The sequence below is a fragment of the Coenobita brevimanus genome, chromosome 60 (assembly GCF_032717465.1).
Source record: "Coenobita brevimanus isolate Jiangsu-jjx chromosome 60, ASM3271746v2, whole genome shotgun sequence".
Taxonomy (NCBI): domain Eukaryota; kingdom Metazoa; phylum Arthropoda; class Malacostraca; order Decapoda; family Coenobitidae; genus Coenobita; species Coenobita brevimanus.
The window spans coordinates 14,709,576-14,729,873 of record NC_137013.1 but is presented as its reverse complement, the minus strand read 5'-3'; the positions used below and the strand labels follow the sequence as shown (position 1 = coordinate 14,729,873).

At 39.8% G+C, this 20,298-nt stretch overlaps 1 protein-coding gene and 1 pseudogene across 1 annotated transcript in view; both read left to right on the top strand.

Moving 5' to 3' along the window:
* LOC145403295 (uncharacterized) overlaps positions 1-8,046 on the top strand; it is a 30,738-nt gene extending 22,692 nt beyond the window's left edge. The window contains exons 6-10 of the mRNA XM_080275100.1: positions 1,278-1,443; positions 1,982-2,149; positions 3,635-3,745; positions 6,825-6,957; positions 7,968-8,046. Of these exons, the coding sequence (XP_080131226.1) occupies positions 1,278-1,443; positions 1,982-2,149; positions 3,635-3,745; positions 6,825-6,957; positions 7,968-8,046 (657 nt within the window). The remainder of the gene's footprint in view (positions 1-1,277; positions 1,444-1,981; positions 2,150-3,634; positions 3,746-6,824; positions 6,958-7,967) is intronic.
* A 4,317-nt stretch (positions 8,047-12,363) lies between these two features.
* LOC145403431 (5S ribosomal RNA) lies at positions 12,364-12,482 on the top strand (annotated as a pseudogene).
* The last annotated feature ends 7,816 nt before the right edge of the window (positions 12,483-20,298 follow it).

Sequence of the window (20,298 nt, the reverse complement as noted above, 5' to 3'; positions counted from 1 at the left end):
AAAAAAAAATCGTATGGCAGCAACAAGAGCAATATTAACATAACTTCATTCAAGTTAAGGGGCAGTTAATGGGACGAGAGACATTCCTAGGGACAAATAACACATTAGTAACCTTTCTTTACACCTGCCATAAACCCCAAAGATGACCGGAAAGATTTGCCTATATTCCCTTTCCTATACCCAAGCCTAATACTGCCATCTCTCTATCGTGAATGCTGTGTTGTAACAACAGATCAACAAGAGAATATGGTGCCAGTCATGAAGAAGTGCTCTGGGAAGGATGTAGAGCCATAGTATTATTTTACTTTATCGCAAAGGTATTGTACGTGAAATAAGCTGCAAATGGCAATAATCCAGCCCAAGTTGAGGCACAAAATGTAATCTTAGCTACTAGTTTGTGATTTCATTAACAGAAGTGTCGGTATGAGCTAGGATCAGAATTTATGTAGGGTGAACTGTGATAAAATTTAGGTATGTGAACAGTTCTATGATGCCTGCAAAAGTTGTGGAGATCAGTTCCCGCTAATCCAGTGTACATCACCAAATGTATGGAATTAGCTATGATATTTGTGGTGCACAACTCTAATAACGAAGACACTGCAATATTTTAAAAACCATCTCTGACTGATAGCGAAGACTTGGTGCTATTTTTGCATCACATCCCTGACTTCTAACGAGTAGGGGTTGTAATATTTCAGAGAACTGTAGTGCCTGTAATATTTCAGAGAACATCCCTGACTAATAACGAGCACTGCCTATAATCGTATCTTATGGCTCGTACCGTTTATAAAGGCTCCAGCATGACTGCATGTGCCGGCCTTGGTCACCTAAAGACAAACAGTAATATTTCAAACATCTCTGCTTAATAACAAAAACTTGACAATACTTTAGAATACATCCTTGGCAAATAAAGAACACTTCATAATATATTAGAACACCTTGACTAATAACGAATATTAGGAAATATTTTTTTTACACATCCTTCACAAGTAACGAAGACTGGGTAATATTCTGGCACATATATCCCTGATTACACTCTTTTCACTCTATTTTGGCCTTGAATTACCATCTCTCATCTTCAAAGATGAAGTATAACAACAAATACTTTCTTTAAAAACGGTGCTGATCACAAAGAAGTGCTATGGAAACGATGTAAAACCGAAATATGGTCTTGCTCTGCCCTTGAAATACGTAGACTAAGCTGCAAAAGGATGAAAATCTAAGCCAAGCTAGAGTGAAAAGAGTATGGGAATTGGTTATTATCAAAACTTTTCCAGGTGGCGCCAACGGAACTGGAGAACATACTGAAGCAGCATCCCGACGTGGCAGACGCGGCTGTGGTTGGGGTGGCACACCAGAGAACAGGTGAGGCTCCCAGGGCGTACGTGGTGCCCCGCCCAGGAATCAACCTCAGTACTCAGGCTCTACAGGAGTTTGTTGCAGGTGAGACCTTTAGTTGAAAATCTCCCTCTGTGTCTGTCTGTTTCACCCCCACTCTAGTCCTCTCACGCCTCCTCTACACATGAACTTCACTCCATACACTCGACAGGCAAAAATCTAATCCTCCTTCCCTTGCATTGTTATTTTCACACACAATATTATCTCTATGGATTATCCCCATAAAAAATAAGAGGAAATGAACCCTAACTCATTACGTAGATTTCTGAACCTCCTGAACCAGAGAATAACTCTCGCTGATACAAGATAATTTGATTCAGTTTGGGAGAACTCCCATGAAAGACAAGGAACTGACTATATATATGAATCTGCAGCTCAAAATGTCTCAGACAGGTAAAAAAAAAAAAAAAAAAAAAAAAGTCTAAGGTTGCAAAATAAACGGGAAAGTATCTCACGGGACTGAAGGAGTCACTGCCATCGATGTAAGAGTTTAAAGCAGCAAATTGAAAACTTTACCAAGCCAAAATGAAAGCATTATCATTTCACTAACACTACCCATGGTCCCATCCCTCCCCCTCCCCAGAGCGGACGGTGGAGTACAAGCGACTGACGGGCGGGGTGGTAGTGGTGGCCGCCATCCCGGAGAAATCCAACGGGCAAGATACTGAGGAAGAAACTGCTGACCGCTCTCACAACACCCGCAGCCAGACTGTGAACACTGCCACGGTAGAAGAACAGGAGAACAGGGCAGGTAGATGAACAAGAGAACAGGATAGTTGGATGAACAAGAGAAAAGGGCAGGTAGATGAACAAGAGAACAAAGAAAGTAGATGAACAAGAGAACGGGGAAGTTAGAAAAGAGGGAAAGGGTAGTTGGATCACAGGAGAAAACGACAGTTAGATGGGCAAGAGAACAGGGCAGTTAGAAGAATGAGAGAACAGGGCAGTTAGAAGAGCAAGAGAACGCGGCAGTTAAAAGAACAAGAGAACAAGACAGTTAGAAGAACAAGAGAACAAAGCAGCTAGAAGAATAAGAAAACAAAGTGGTTAGAAGAACAAGGGAACAGGGCAGTCAGAAGAACAAGACAAGGTAGTTAGTAGAACAAGAGAACAAGACAGAGGAACATAGCCAGTATTCTCATCTGTTAACCTTTTCAGCCTGATGACGCGTTTGTTCTGTTCTTGATATTTCCAGACGATTTTTATAGCTCTGGAGACTTGCTGTTGTTGCGGGGTTAGGAACAGTCTCCATTAAGTCCCCCTCCCCCACAACCTCTCTCTCTCTCTCTCTCTCTCTCTCTCTCTCTCTCTCTCTCTCTCAGCTAAATAAAATCGCCTGGAGGTAGCAAGAATAATGGAAAAAAAACACGTCACCGGGCTGAAAGGGTTAGCGAGGCTCCATACAGTAGTATCATCATATTCAAAAGTTTGCTAACACTTCCCTACCGGCTGTGGCGATGAAAGACCTTACGTGAATTAATATTTGATAGAAATATGAAACATACAACAGAAGAATAAGAGAAGGAAAGATAACTCTCAGTCGTTCGACGACGATTGAGAAATACGGAAGGCAGGACATTAGGCTGGTAGTGGAATATCGGCCAACTTTATTCGTGACGACACCCATTCCTTAACTGGTTATATACGTATCTAGTAGCTACGTTAAAAGCTTCTTACACAGTTTATAATTTATGCAGTCAATGTTGATATGAAAAGATGAAAGTAATACACAAGAGAACAAAAGTTACAATAAGTAAATAGTCAAGAAACAGGCACTTGGTACTAAAATGCATCCTGAACTTACACGCATACTGCCGCAAGAGGACAGAACAACAGGAGAGGGAGAGGAAGGACAGCGAGAGGAGGCAAGAGACTGTATATGTAGCAGCGAACAATCCACACGGAGTCTACCTTCTTACAAATTTTGTTCTAAAATAATTAAAATAGGTTCCTTCATTGCCAAATCACACTCTGCAGTAATTAGTGTCGCACCAAACTCAATAAAGAAGAAAAGTAGTTATTTGTTTCTTTCACCCAATCTGATGCAAATCAGGTAAGAAATTACTGCATGTTTGCTAAGTTTCAAATAAACATAAAGATAATTCCTTTCCATTTGTTATCATAGAAAAGGTCACTGTACACATAAACGGATGCATTACCAGGTAATTTACACCCTTTTAACCCCTGTGATGCAATAGAGCTTATTTATAACCTGCATTCTAATATGTATGGTCAGCCAAAAAAGACGTGTCTTCTTTCCAAACTCAGCAAATATTCGAACAAATATGTCGAAGCAACAGAGATAACTTCACGTCTCGCAACTGTGTCAGACCAGACCGTGGTGGAGGTGAGTGGTTCGGGGGTGGTAATGGGGGATACGTGTGCTGTAGTTGTCGTTGGCAGTGTAGTCAATCATTACACCGGAGAGTAAAGGTGCTAAATGTGATATTACACCTGATTTAATACTGTACATGTAAATAACGTAATGTATCGTCAACCCTGAAATAATGCACAGAACGTGTCGCCAATCAAGCATTAGATGAAATGACGAGGTGCAACCCCTCCCTCTCCCCACATTCCCGCCACACTCCCTCCGCCGGGTATCCTATCAACTAACCACATAGATATAGGAATAAAGGACAAATAACTGTTTTTACTGTATGTTTATCTTCTGAACATGACAGGATATATTATATACCATGTGTGGTGTGGCAGACGTATGCGGTGCCTACACAGTAATAACGAGAAAAGCATTCCACAAAAGGTTAGTGTTTTGGTAAAGGGGTGAGGGAAACCTAGCCACAGTTTTTTTTTTTTTTTAATAACAGAACAGAGGAAGGAAAAACACATGAATGAAAAAAAAAAATAATCCATACACCATATTACTGGTGTCCTCTGTTCATAAAATATCTGTAACAGTTAGACTTGAACAGCTGTAGGTTGAAGTTTGGAGGGAAACAACTCTGGGGAAGCGAATTCCAAAGAGATGCAGTTCAGGAAATGAAAGAATTCTGTTAGGCAGAAGTTCTGCAATATGGCTGAGTGACATTCCAGTCATGAGCGCTACCAGATGCCCGTGTAGCACAAGGGAAGGCATGAGGAGGTGGCACCATGGACGAAATTTCGTCTGAGCATTTGCCATAAAAATATCTGTAAAATGCAAGGGAGGCAACATTCCTTCTTACTTGTAGGGGAGGTAGTTTATTTGTAATGGCAGGGTTGTTAATAATTCTAACAGCCTTGTTCTGAATTTTGTCTAGTCGTTTTAATGCAACCTCTCGCATCCATTCCACAAGGGTGAGCAATATTCAAGCTTAAGAGTGCACATGACTCTTATAAATTACAGCTATAAGTGCTCCTCAGTGAAGAAGTTACGGACTCTGTACATTAGTCCAAGTTTCTCTGAGGCAGTTTTAGCAAGTGATCTAACATGAGAGGTTCAGCTGAGGGCATTGGTAAGTATATGTAAACGAATGAACTGATACATAATACTACTACACAAATATACAGTAATCGCCGTACTATCCGGATGCCCACTTTCCGGACATCCCCACTTACTGGACATTGTGGGCCTGGACCTTCGGAACCCAAAAATGGCCAAAAAAAGAAAAAAATCCCCCCCGAATTTTTTCCCACCCGTAATTTGAAATTGCTGCATGGCGTAGAACAGCTGTTACATCACAGACTCTCACCCGTTCCTTCATCCCCCCTCCCCCTACCCCCTCCCCTGTCAGGTTGCCATTTGGTATTTTTCATTACCAAATGTGGGCCAATTTGGTCATGAAAATTTCGTTTGGTAATGAATCAGAGTAATGCATTACCAAACAGATTTTTCACATGTATGAGGATACACAGGATGGAGATGGTTGATTGTTTGCTCTCTCTGATTAATCTGATAACGTACATAGCGTGAAAATAACCAACATACTGTTAATTATACAAAGAGTGATTACATGTATTTCCACTTGTATATATAATTAGTGAAGAATAAATGCTAGCATTACGAATTTGGTAATGAACAGTTAAATTTGATAATGAAAATTGAGGAGTTTGGTAATGTGGCCGTTGCGATCTGGCAACTCTGTTTCCCCCTCACACAAACACCCAAGTAGCTATACCCTCCCTAACTTCGATCGCGAGTGGTAGCATGTTGTAATGGGAGCCACACGTGCTCATTTTTTGTGTGAATAAAGAGTGAATAAACTGCAATACCTCGCCACTAAACCACACAGGAATTTACAATGTTGTGCAGTGTTAAGAAATTAGAATTTAGAATGCAAAGGATTAACTGTGGAGTGCAAATGGCGGTTGGAACTGGCATGGTGCAATTAACAATGCAGTGTTAAACAGTTATACCGTAACTCACAGTGCAAAGAATTACTGTAAGTGCAGCACAACACTGGATAACTGTACGTGCTTCAACAGCATTTTCACCACTGCCAAAACCTTACAAAAGGCAGCCACAAACGTGCTGTGATTACCCTGGATGAGGTACAGTCACTTCTAATTCCTCATTCTTTGGTTCCTTTTCATTTATTTCAAGCTCTATGTCCATTATTGGTGCGAATAGGGTCTTAAATTGGTTTAAATATGTGCTATGCATGTCCGGTAGGGAGTTATTTAGGTGGCTTTCAAAATTAGGCTGGGTTAGGGTCCATAAGTACCAGTCCAGTAGCCAGGGACTTGTAAGTACCCAGAATGTTTAATATTCTATAAACTCACCTCTAAAACCTCATTTTATGGTTCTTTTGCATTTATTTCCAGTCTTTTATGTCCCTTATTGGTGTGATTTGGGTCTTAAATAGATGCTATGCATGTCCAGAGGGAGTTGTTTAGGTGTTTTTCTGAGTTAGGGTCCATAAGTACAAGTCCAGGAGGCTGGGGCCCACTATCCGAATAGGACCACTTTCCTGACATGCCTTTGGCTCTATTACATCGGATAGTGGAGGGATTTATATATATATATATATATATATATATATATATATATATATATATATATATATATATATATATATACAGTATGTAATTAAATATAAATATATATAATACATATGCTTAATGTCTGGTAAATATCCATACATTCATATCGAAACCTATTAATGCTGGCAGTCTGAAATCCGGACAGAAGCAATGTACTCACTGTCTCATCCAATGGTTAAGGCCCTATCACATGGTACCTCGTATCAGGAACGACCGAGGAAGATTTAAGTGGAACAAAACTTGGACGCTATCACACATGTTCCCTCGTATCCTTGGCAAAGGACACGCTTCTCACACTGTTGCCAGAGCCCCGTCTCGCGACTGTGGAAAGTGGATCGCTGTCGCATGACTTGGTAAAGAATAAGGAGAAGCAAATTTTGTTTACAAACTGGTACACACGCGGATGAGAAGTATCCAGGAGCCCCATCAAATGGCATTCTCAGAGTTTTCAGAGGCGAGGGCAATTGCTGCCATGGCCGTTGCAGTTATGGCACTTGAGGAAGAAGAGGGAGGTAGTGGCCACAACCACAAGGAGGCGACTGTGGAGTCGAGAATGGCTCCTGAGAAGAGAGGAAGGTAGCCAGTACAGGGATCTGCTTAACGAACTGTGCCTTGAAGATCACAGTAGCCACCAAAATTGGATGCATGTGAATAGGCAGCAGTTTCAAAACCTGCTTGAAATGATTCGACCAGCCATCATTAAACGTGATACCAACATGAGGAAGGCAGTACGGCCGGAGAAGCGACTGGCAATAACTCTTTGCCACTTGGCTACAGGTAAGATGTTTAACTTGATATTCATGTTGGCAAGTGCCAATCCTAGAATTAAAGGTAAATTGGTAAATTTTTAAAAGTAACGAACGTTTTCCTTTATTATTATTTTTATGGTTTCCAGTGGAAAATGGTGTGTTTTAATTAATAATCTTCCTTTTGGAAACTTGAGTAAGATTTCCCAAAGTGGGTTTATCCCCCAAAATCAAGATCAAAATTAATTAAAAACACTATTTTGCATTAAACTAACCCAACCTAACCTAACCTAACCTAGGTCATGACATAGACCAAGTGCACATGCCTGCATCAGCCAGTATGGCGCGGCATTCATCCACTAATAAGCGGTAGCCTAACCTAATCCACTATATGACTACCCCAACAAAATTCACTCCCCAAAATTAAACTAGGCTTAAATGGTAAGTCTTAGTGAGACTAGTTCAGGGACATAATATGATGAAAATCGGTAACGTTGGTTACTTCTAAAGTTATACCGGTAAATTTTCCCCATTCTGTATTTACTGAATACTGTACTAAAAAGTGCATTTCTGATGGATGTGTAGGTAGCAAAAAAATTTAGATTTTCATGAACTAGGTGATCAAAGTAAATTTATCAGTCTCATTTCAGTGGTGCACTTCCTAAATCATTAAAAAAAAAAAAAAAAAAGAGGGTATCAAATGATGGTTATTGTTGGTTCAGTAAACAGTATTTGGTAAATGTTGTTAATTGGTCTACCATCTTTCCTAAGTTTTTTAATCAGTCTAATTCTTTTTTTTTTCTTTCTTTTCTTTAACTGTAACTTTATTCCCTGTTTCAGGAGAGACTCTGACATCCTTAAGTTATCAGTTCCGAGTCAGCCAGAACCAGATCTCCAGTATAATACCAGAGACATGTGAGGCTTTGTACAGAGCTCTTAAGCCTACACACATGAAGCTTCCTACAACCCAGCAGGAGTGGAGGAAGGTGGCTGCTGACTTTTACACTTCGTGGAACTTCCCGATGTGTGTGGGTGCGCTGGATGGAAAAAAAAAAAAAAAAAAAAGAAAGTCCTTTTGGAAAAGCCCAGCCATAGTGGCTCTCATTATTTTGACTATAAAGGCCACTACAGTATAGTTCTGTTGGCATTGGTTGATGCTGACCATAAATTTTTGTATGTAGACATTGGAACTAATGGTAGGGCTAGTGATGGAGGAGTGTGGAATAAGTGCACATTAAAGGAGGCGCTGGAAAATAATGACATTGGTATTCCACCTCCTACAACCCTTCCCAATACAGATGTAAGTGTACCATTTGTCATTGTTGGGGATGATGCTTTTCCTCTTAAAACATATATAATGAAACCATATTCTGGCACTGACTTGGCACAACATAAAATCATTTTTAACTGCAGACTATCTAGAGCTCGAAGGGTGTCGGAAAAATGCTTTTGGCATATTGGCTAGTAGGTTCCAAATATTTCGTCAGCCAATGCGTACGAAACCAGAGAGGGCTAATAAAATTGTTCTGGCCGCAGCGGCCTTACACAATTTCTTAAGAACAGAGTCTCGGCAGGCATATTCACCACCAGACCTAATTGATCGAGAGGATATTCCTGGGAGGAGAATAATTAACGGGCAGTGGCATCAGAATGAGTTAAATGGCCTTGGTAACTTACAGAGAGTCCCACGACGCCCCACAGCAGAGGCAGTAGGGGTGCGGGACTTGTTCTGTGCATATTTTAACAATGAAGGTCATGTTCCCTGGCAAAATGAGATGGCCTTAATGCATTAAATGGTCTGTGTTAATCAATACATTTCCACATGTAGGGGAAAGCAGTCGCTGTGAGAGGGATCACTTCTCCATACCTTGGCGTCCCCATGCAGCAGTTTGTGTTCAGTTACCATACTTTTAACCATTAGTTATACTATATATATTGATTTTTTCTGCTTGGCAGTTTTATTTAGTTATATGTAATTGTGACATAATGCTAAATTTTGTGTATCTTCTTTTGTTTTCTGCATTGATTTTTTTTTTATTTGACCATTTCTTTTTTATTAATACATGTGTAGCCATGAGTAGAGTAAAAGTCCTTTAATCACTTATTGGATGCCATATTAAAGGGCTTTTACAGTAATTGTTTACCTTTATACAGTACAATAAACTCTCATATTTATTTGCATCATAACTGTAGTTGACAATAAAGCACATCTAGTTTTCTGTGAGTCTTGGCTTATCCACAACACATTACTTTACTGAAAAATTTTGAGCGGTTGAAACTTTAATCTTGCTCTCATTCACATACTAAGGACAAGAAATGGTTGCCTGCACAAATTACATAAGCTTGCAATTTGATTAACAGAGTTAAGTATAAGATAGCATCAAGAAGTGAAAAGTAGAAGTGAAGACAGTAGGAAAGCTAGCACAAGGAAAACCTAGGCCTCTTTTTGCAAAGTTAGAAAATAGTGAGACCAAAAGAGAAATAATAATGCCAGGATTCTCAAATGTTCATTAAGCTGGATTAAAAAAGTAAGCATTGCAAAAGGTATGACAATCACAGAAAGACAAGAACACTTCTACGATAACACACCAGCCTCTATAATAATTTTCAGATGCCAGTCCAACACATTAAAATTAAACAACAGACAACGTTTCAGTGGAGGATACAAAGTGTGTAGGATGTGATAAGGAGAATGAGGAATTGAACCATTTCATATTGTCCATTATGCCAGAAGATTTGAAACATACCAGTTATTTGCTCAACCTTACCCACAAAATTGGACTGCAGAATTATTGCTTGGAGAAGATATAGACAAGGAAGAAGTGGATTATTTATGACTTTTGGAAGGTAAGGAAAAGAAAAATAAATAAGCATAACCACTCAAATTCAAAATTGAGGCTCAGGAGAATTAGCATCAAAGGGGAGGGCCTTGGAAAAGGCAATCTCCCCAAACACAAACAGCAACTGAAAGGAACTGATGAAATTATGGCTGAGTTAACTAAAACAAACGACAGCTATTATATTATTTATTAAAATCTTTGGTTCTGAGTATTGCATTATCATCATCTTCTGGACCTCCTTTCCCACCCAAGGGCAAAGTGAGGAGTAGCTATGTCCAGACAGCACAAACTTGCCCAATCCAATAGGCCACTCCTCCATTCACTTATCATTCAAGCCCCTGGAATCCTGGCTCTACCGGATACATCCAAAAACATTCATCACATCCTGCAGTTTCACACAAACATATCCGATTGTGTCAATCCAGATGCTGCCACGCTCACAAGGAGTGCCAAAATCCCTATTCATGCACTTCTTCTCACAACATTCATCCAGCCTGCTCAATCTCTTGCCAGTTCCCTAGCCTCACCGACTTCCAAACCTCTCTTCCTCAAACACTTATCCATCATTGCCATTTATTTCCTCAGTAAAAATACTTACAATCTTGCCCAGCACCACCAGCTGTCTATGCTGTGGTATCTGTTCCAGATACTCCTCTGCTAACAACTGAATGGCACGGGCAACCCTGTTCCTTCCACTCAGTTCACTTACGGTCCCCTCTAATATTTCTAAAGCTCGTGAAGCGGTTTTTGGTTCATGGTCTTTTCTAGTATGTAGACATGGCCTCTTCTTGGATGGAGCTGGTGTAGATGTCCATGAATCTGTGACACTACCATCATGTACTGACGAACAACTTGGAGACGGGGTATTTGATGGTAATCCAGCTGGTGTGAGGATGGGTGTCCATGAATCCCCATCATCAACTGCTCCAGCTAAAACTAAATCTGTCCCCTCTATGGGCTCATCCTGTTTGGAAGGAAACAATGATTTACTAGGCTGTTCAATTCCTACTTCTCATCCTGGGAAAATAAAAATGTGTAAAGATGCTTAGTCCAAAGGGCCTTAACTCCTTTTCCTCCATCTGAAGATTTTAGTGGGGGAATGGATGATGACTTGTTAAAGTTGTTATTGAAAGAATTAAGAGTTGACCAGAATATTCAATTGTCATTAGGGTTGTTAAGTAGTTTTGATGCTTGCTTTTGAAGAAAGTTTGATTTAGCGAGATTTATTACAGCTTTTGCATGATTTCTAGCAATTTTAAATTGAGAATGATTCAGATGTTTTTTTTAGTAGCTAACAGTTAAATGCTAATGACTTTTGGGCTGTTGCTCTGGCACAGCTGCCATCAAACAATTTTGGAGAGTTTTATCTTTTAGTGAACTGTTGACTGGGTAAGAATAAATCCATACCAGCTAGTATTAAGTCACAAATGTGGGACTGGGTAGAATTGGGATCACTAATAATAATAATAATAATAATGCATGACAAAAATTTTTCCTGGGTACAGTTAATCATGACCAGTACTTTAACAAAATGGATGTTAAAAAACAAATTACGTCAATAACATTTTAAACTAGTAAGTGTGCAGGTATCAATGCAGAAAATACTATCTACATCAGCAAATTATTCCTCAAATATAATTTCTAAGCTGTAACTATATAACCATGTTTTCATTAGTGCTGACCTCCTCAGGTTCCCCGCTGCCTGTGGGGTCACTGTTATTTTCTCCAGCCTCGTAGCTGGCATCGCTTGGGCCGGCAGTAAACAAATCTGACAGAAACATCATACTTTCAAATAATGGCCACTTCCCTGGTAGGCTGCAGAGCCGCTCTTCGAGTCCTAACCTTAGCCATTTCCCTTGCAAATGACTTCTTCAGGTTGTTCCACTTGGTGATTATATCAGCTGGAAAAAAGTAAAATCAATATAAATTATACCCTATACAGTATAATGATGTAAATGGTATATATGATGGTCATATACTGAAATTAAATATCACTAAACATTTGTCAGTTGCAAAATAATAAAGAAAAGCAGAGACTACTGTCTGCAACAGAATGAAATCTGTATGCCTCTGTGCCAGTCTGTCCACTTTTGTCTTCTTTTCCAATTTTCAGATGCTAAACAAAAATTAAGACAAACTAAATGGAACACGAAGTGGTGAATAATGGAAAAGACTGCATTTCTGATGAGAATCATACCTCAGATCACTTTACAAATAAGAAGATGAGAGACAAATGTCTATGGAAGTTGTTACTGTCCTAAAGTAAATAATTACCAAAATTTATGTTGTACATTCAAATAATGGTTTTTTGTTTAATGGTTTCAGACTGGTAAATACCTGAACATAAATTAAAAACAATTTACAGCAGTAGAGATTATTTTTCTTGCAGTGACTATTCCAACGGCCATACCACATTGAGTACATCGCTTCCCGTTCGATCAGCGAAGTTAAGCAACGTTTGGTCTGGTTAGTACTTGGATGGATGACTGCTTGGGAACACCAGATGCTGTTGGCATAACGTTCTCCCTACGTGTCAAGTGGGGTTGGTGGAGGATTAGTGCCCCTCCCTGAAAAACAATTAACTCTACAAGCCTTGGCCACCCCGTGTGGGATACACTGGCGTCTGGCAATGAATGAATGAATGATTGTTCTTGTTAGCTGTTAAGAAAATCAGTATGAACCTTCATGATGGTACTAGTAACAATATACTGAAATAACTGCATAGCAAACTAATCTATGAGTGGTGTGCGATAACAAAAGAAAGTGCAATCAAGAATAAAAATGTATTTACCTTATAGGGAAAGGCCATCCAGCTCCCCTCAGAACCCCTCAGACAACTCACAGTGGCAATCTTGTCCAGCAAGTGCCTCTTTTGAATGCTCTCTTGTGAAACCTTTCATTTTTATGGTCCCAGAGACAAAGGGAACTTTGCTTCTCAATTTCTCTATAAGGGCGAATTCAGCTGTCCTTGTCCAGAGAAAATCGATGATAAAGCCATCAGTACGTTGTTGTTGTGGTGGTGCATCTTCAGGTGCTGGCGACATGGTTCTATCTACTCTGCCACCTGCAGACTCTACAGTGGAGTCCTCAGTTGTAAACTTACGTGATATTTTATCGACATCACAGTTTCCTCGGTGTAGGAAATATTAACTCTTTATAAGGCCTTCAAAACGATTGATATTTATTATAAAAATATTAATAAGTATTCAGTGTTAGGCTAAATGTTTAATAATGTTGTATGATATATTCCTCAAACAGTCGAGTAGCCTGGGTTTTGATCACACTGTTTTGCCCGTCGTATCCACGGCAGGAATCCATCCAGATGGGTTCCAAATGCCCGTAGTATCGTCGGCAATTTTACCACGAATTACCGTTCCGATTTACCATCGTATCCTCGGCAAACCTTCGTATGAAGTGCCTTGTGATAGGGCCTCCTAGTGAAGTGGCCAGGAAACTTCTTGCAGCTCCCGACCGAAAGGGCATATGCTCCTCACCTCTGGAAGTAGCCTGGGTGTGAAGGTAGAAATTGTGAATTGTGGCTATATAGTCAGCCAAAAAAGTCGTGTCTTCGTTCTGAGCCCGTAAATATTCGAACGGATCAGTTGAAGCAGCAGGGATAACTTCACAAGTCTGGCAACGGTGTCAGACCAAACGGTGGTAGGAGTGAGTTGTTTGGGTTGCCATGTATTACTGTCGGATGGAAATTGTTGGGAATAACATACTGGGTAATAGGGTTATAATAAATTTTTATCACCTATTATTTCACTCGAATGTCTCTACTTGTACATAATTATGCATATTTATAGGTAATCAAAATATACTGCAGATTCATATATATGGGTTATGTTTAATTCAAATTTGATATTTGGAATGCTTCTCCGAGGAGCGGAATAACAGGTGGAATAAGTTTCATAACGAGTGTTTGGAATTTAGTGAAACGTCATTATTATGATAATTATCATGACGTTTCACTAAATTCTAAACAGTGACCACTGGAAGTAGCACGATAGAGAAAGAGATGAAGATGCGCACAACAGTGCGGCGATGAGACAGAGGGGTTCAAGCGGAGCCGGTAAGAGGAGAAGAAATTAATGGAGAAACGAACAGCCTTTTGACTCCACCTACCCACTTACTCCTACCTACCTAACCACTTACACTGACACTTAACTATCTACTAACCAGCTTATTAAGTCTGTCAGTATCCCTTAACTACATTACCACTTAAGTGCCTAGTTAGGTTACCATGCTACTCACTCGATTACTTAACTAGTAACCAGTCAATTTACCTACCTAATTGTCGCATCTCAATCCTGTGAATAAGTTACTTTGTATACACACACACCCATCAATTATTTATATCTATCTCTATGTATCTATCTATCTTTCTATCTATCTGTCTGTCAGTTAGTCAACATATCTGTCTGTTTCCATGTCTATCTGTCTACTTACTTAAGGGTTTCTGTCTGTTCGTCTGTCTGGCAGACTATAATTATCTAACATCCATCCATCCATCTGTCTATCCATCCATCTGTCCATCCATCAGTCAATCAGTTAATCAATCAATCTGTCTAAATTTCAGTCTATCTACCTAACTGTCTCTGTCTACCTTCCTATCCATATGTCAATCCATCTATCTATTTCCATCTACTTACTTATATATATCCGTTTATCTGTCTATCAATCTATATCTACTTCCTGTCTGATATGTGTCATAGCTCTCGCATATGGAAAACAGTGTCCCCCCCCCCGAGGCACCATCTTCACTGAATCTCACGCAAAGGTCCCTTAGTGCCTTTCTTGACGTGCTTGGTTGACACCCCACCGGCTTGTTTAAACCAGGTCATCACATCTCGTCCTCATTTCTAACTCTCCATTACCTCACCCTCACCACCACTGCAAGAGGGCTTGGAGGTACAAAGGATAATAAAAGATAGTTGGATAGGATAGATAGACAGGTAGATAAACAGACAGAAAGATAGTATGTGTGTAGTGTATCAAGAAAAGGCCATAATCCTTCATCAGTCAAAACTTAAAAATTCTCAGAGTCACCTCACAGGCCTGAGTATTTACACACACACACACACACACACACACACACACACACACACACACACACACACAAATGCACTTAAAAAACACTGGTGATACATAGCTATTGTGATAATGTATTTAGAAACACATCCTTAGGACCGTGTAATGGAGACTAACACGTTCCGGCGACATCTGAAGCATGTTGTTGAAGTAAGAGAGAGTAAGAAATTTTTCGTTAAGTAGGATAGGAGACTTAGTGAAACAGCTTATTTTTCTCAGTCATTTATTTTGCCTGTATCACACAACTTGGAACACTTTTTATGCTTATCTGGACAATTCTAGTGTTGATATTGTTTGCTTCTTGAACACAGGAAGGGGTAAAAAAATAGTGTAATAATCATTTTAAAAATCACCAAGGTGGAAGTGCTGCGAAGTCTACAATGTCACCTACAGTACGGCCCCTCTTAGCGACTTTCCATTTATGATGTTTATAAGATCGTGTGTGGGAATTTATGCACTCTCTGTTTTCCCACTCCCTTGCTATGCCACTTGAAGTTAGCTCTGAGTAGAGAAACAACAGCTAGCCCTATACTACCCACTTTGAGGTGTAGGGGCCCTAGTCTAGGCTACTGTAGTCCAGTACTAGGGCAGATGAGCCAGGCTTCCCTTGATGGGGATTATGGGATCGAAAAGCTGCTCCAGTCACCTTCTTGGGGATAGGGATGAAGGGGGCCGCCACTCCAACATTGGCATTCCAACCATTTGTGCCACCTCATCCTAAGCTGCCGTAAATCCACCCAATACTGACAGGAAGTAAAGGGTGAAGAATGCCTGAGGAAGGTGTGAGGTGAATTATTAAGAGAGAGCGGTGATGCATAGGAGCTCCCTCACAACACAGTACACTCCCTCACATAGCTCTATGCATTCCTCACGCTCTCTTCTCTCATCACCTTCAGTTCCACCCCAGTCAGTCAGTCAGTCAAGCCAGTCAAGTTTGTCAGTTAAAGTCAGTCAGTCAGTCACAGTCATCAGTAATGAAGCCAGAGAATCTCTCTCTCTTTCTAAGCTTGGATGTAAAATCTTCAGAGCATTTTATTTCGACGACAAGAAAACCACATACAAAACTTCAGACAAAAAAAAAATTACAAAAAAACAAAAAATATATACCGTGAGTATTAGAGGTAGGCTGCGAGATAATGCTGATTTTATGTGTGCTGCGTGTCTGGGAGAGCAGGTTGGATTTTGTCAGGCATGAAAAGGATTGAACTTGCTGGTGAGTCTCTTTGAGTGTATGGAAGAGTTTTTGTTATTTGGGGAGACATGTGCTGAAGAATGGGGCTGGTGCTAGCCCTGTGGCTAGGGTGACAAGTGGTTGGAGGAGAAGAAATTAAGGGAGGCTGTTGCCTCTCCTGACATTGAGAGGGCTCTTTCCCTATGTGCTATAGGACCTTTGTATCCAGCATGTGTTAGGAGTGTAACACTGTATGGTAGTAGAGAACTGCACAGTAGAGGGAGAGGATAGTTTGCTGAGAGCTCAAACATACAGAAATGACAATGATTAGAGTGGATGTGCAGTGCGTCCCTTGCGTGCAAGGCCTGGGGAGGCTATTGTTTACGATGGAAGAGTTGAGAGGTAGGGATGGGACTGGGAGTGTATTGGGGGTTGTGATGAGAAGGGGTAGATTGAGGTGGTTTGAGCATGTGGAGAGGATGGGGCATGATAACTGGGTTCAGAGAGTGACAAACTTTAAGACAGGGGTGGGGTTGCGAAGGAGAGACTGAAGATGACGATGGGACAAGGTCATTATGTGTGACCTCAGGTTAAGAGAGACTGAACAAAGGAGGCTGCCACAGATCAAGCAGCTTTGGAGAGCCCAGATCATTAGATGACCAGTGCTGATGCATGTAACATGTTGTAGCTCCTTCAAAAACGAAACGTTTTACATCTTTTCTTGCCTCCATTCATTTTTTAGTATTTTTTTAAAAACTAAAATATGAGTTTCCTTCTCGCATTTATTTCCTTTCTTTTAGTGCTCTTTCTCATTTTAACCCGTCCACGTCCCGTACCGATTTTCCAGCACTGACTCCCCCCAGTCCACGACCAATTTTGGAAAAAAAAAATTTTGGCTTAAACCTCCGCTTTTGGTGAGAAACAGCTTAGAAAATTCATAGAGAAATGCGGCTCACCTGAGGGTTAAAATACTCGATACAGATAGCAGTACCTCCTTACCTTACTGGGGTTTTCTATCACTCTGAAAAGCTTCAAAGAAAACGAGATTCTATGGGAGGGTAACTATTCCACACCACTCACATAAATGAGTATTTATTTATTTGGTGCAAATTTATATGAAGTACGAGAGTATATTGTGGTTTTCAAAGGTAATATAGGCATTATAAGCATTGTTTCACTCACTAACTCATTAACATACCTGAACCTTTTTAGGCGACATTACCTGATCATCTATTTCTGACTGTTTCTTCCTCTAATGCTATGTAACCTTTGTCCTTCCTACTATTTGTCATCAATTGGGGAAACACTCTGGCCATGTGAATGTCTTTATAGGCCAAGGTCATTGGTAACAGATGAATTGCGAGAACAATGGCGTGGGGGAAGGTCATGCGGGGGTAAGGCATTGTCCCTGCCTGGCATCTTGTAGAGGAATAGAGATACGATGATGTCCGTGTATACGTACCATTCAAAATCACTGCAACGAAAATTGAAAATTGTTCAAATTATGAGACCTTGAACAATTGCGTGACGTACACAGCACGTCCAATGGTTTAGCTGTGACAAAACATTATGCGACATTACCCATACGTCGATGGGATGCCTCGGGTTAAATTCACTTTTTAGTCATCTCCTTCTTTACGCTGTTTTTTTTTTTAACTTTTTTGTTTTTTCATCACTGTCAGTTGGTTTTCATTGCCATTCTTCATTATATGTAGTTAAGTAGTCATGTGGCCTTTGTTGCTTTACGCATCTTGGAATTTTTTGTTCAATTAAATTCAGAAATGGTCAAAACTACCACCATTAAGTATTTCAGCTGAAGAATAAACAGCTCCTTCAGTCCAGTGACATAGTTTTTGATAGTGCTCTTGCAACCACCCAGATGATATTTATTCGCTTAGAAGAGGATTTTCCAACTGGAGGAGCTAGATACAGCTTTTCATTAACCCCTTTGCTACCAGGCAACCTTCCTAACTTGAACAGAGGTTGCTAAGAAACATTAAACTTGAGAAAATACGCCATTGGATTCAGAGGGTATAATTAAAACTTGGATAGGAACATTACTCTGACAAGTGGCTACTGATCTACACAAATATAAATAATACGTAATGAAAAATCTAACTTGCTACTTTAAGAGAGTGGACAATCACCCAACCAAGTAAGTATACATTTGGTTATTATTTATTTATTTATATTCTTTATTTTTAGCAGGGTTTATTAACCCCTAAATAGCTAATAGGATTGATTCGATCCTTTTTCAGGATTACTGGAAGATACTGAGATGTGATCGATTGAAGGGCTCCAGGGAAAAACAGGGGGTAAACATGCTCCGTCCTGACTGTGTCAGGCTACTTAGCTCATGAACCAGTTGGACTCAAATGCTCTGGTTTTGGTGTAAGATGTGTAGAATTTCAAGCTCTATTATGTGGACATAACATTTTTTTCTTCTCTGCAATTAGTCGAAAAATCGCCTCCATATACAGATTTTCATGAGTTCAGTCAGAGAATTGAATTGCGTGCCTAAGGTTTAATGGATAAAGATTGCTTATTTATTCTTTTGTCAACTTAAAATGCTCCCAAACTCTCCAGAGTCAAACTACAGTGAAAATTAAAGTGAAAATGACAAAATTCTCTCTTCATTTACAAATGCTGTCTCAGATTCTTAACCCCTTCACTATGACGATATATTGTAACTACTCATTACATGATTTGGCCCAGAAAAGAGGAACGAGAATGAAAGACTGACCAAAAAAGTGTATAAGAGGTGGAGAGTAGTAGGGAGGGGGGACTGAAAGGATGAGGATGGAGGGTGAGAGAAGAAAAATATATCATCACCCTCATAAACAAACACCTAAGCCATTTTTCGGTTACCATATTTCTGGATTTTTACCCACAGAGTCAATTCTTCATCTTTGTAGCACACTTTCCACGTGAAAAAAGCAAATGAATGTTTTTGTCCTTCTGACAAGAAGTTATAAAAGCTTATAAACACTGAATTAATATGAAAATTAAGAAAATGATTTTTTTTTTTAATTTCCTGAAAAAGTATAAAATATGACTTAGGCAGTTTGTTTATGAAGGTGATGATGATGACCAGGAAAAGGATGCTTGAATTGGAGGGAGGAGCTAGCCTAATGGCCAGAGGACAGAATGGCATGGAGATTTCCTTGCAGCCACTTCTTCCAGGATTAACGTGTCTGCAGATAGGTAGATAAACAGACAGACCCCAAAAAACAGACATGCAGATGAATGGATACTGATAGATAATATTTAGCTTCTGTCAGGTGATTTTATTCAGAATAATTGGACTTTTTGGACTGAAGGGTTATATACATCATTCATTACCCTTGATTGAGAGACGTTCTTCCTAAGTTAGATAATGGAAAGGTTTTAATAGACCAATCTAATCACACACATTTATACACACACACACACACACACACACACACACACACACACACACACACACAGTCACAAGTAATGTACGCAGTCATGGCATTCTCTCATCATTTACAAACACATTTATTAGGCTTTCATGTACCTTCTAAAGTATGCATACCATACTTCATACACATCTGAAGGTGAAGCAATTGTAGCCAATTTGTACATGCCACCCAGATCAAACACATGAGGAAAGAGACGAATATTTTTAGGACCTGGCAGAGAGTACAATTCAGGGAGTATAAGATCATTACTACATAAAATGGAAAGAGAAATCGGGGGGGAAGAATTATACTAACTGGGGATTTCCCAATACAAATATAAATTGGAATACTCTAGATATAATTAGCCAAAGAAAGCTGTTAGGGCCAAAAAGCTCCTGGATCTCGTGCAAGAGTTTTTCCTAACGCAACATGTGAGGGAGACCACCAGAAAAAGAGGACTCTGATGTGTACCTTCAGTGCTAGATCTAATACTTACTAGGCATTTTAGAAAATGATATTGACAGTTTAATAGTATCACCCTCCACTCGGCAAAAGCGATCATGCAGTACTAAATTATAACTTCAGGATAGCAAATGACATACAGTAAACAGCAATGACAGTTTTACAAAAAGAGCCTAAACTATAAA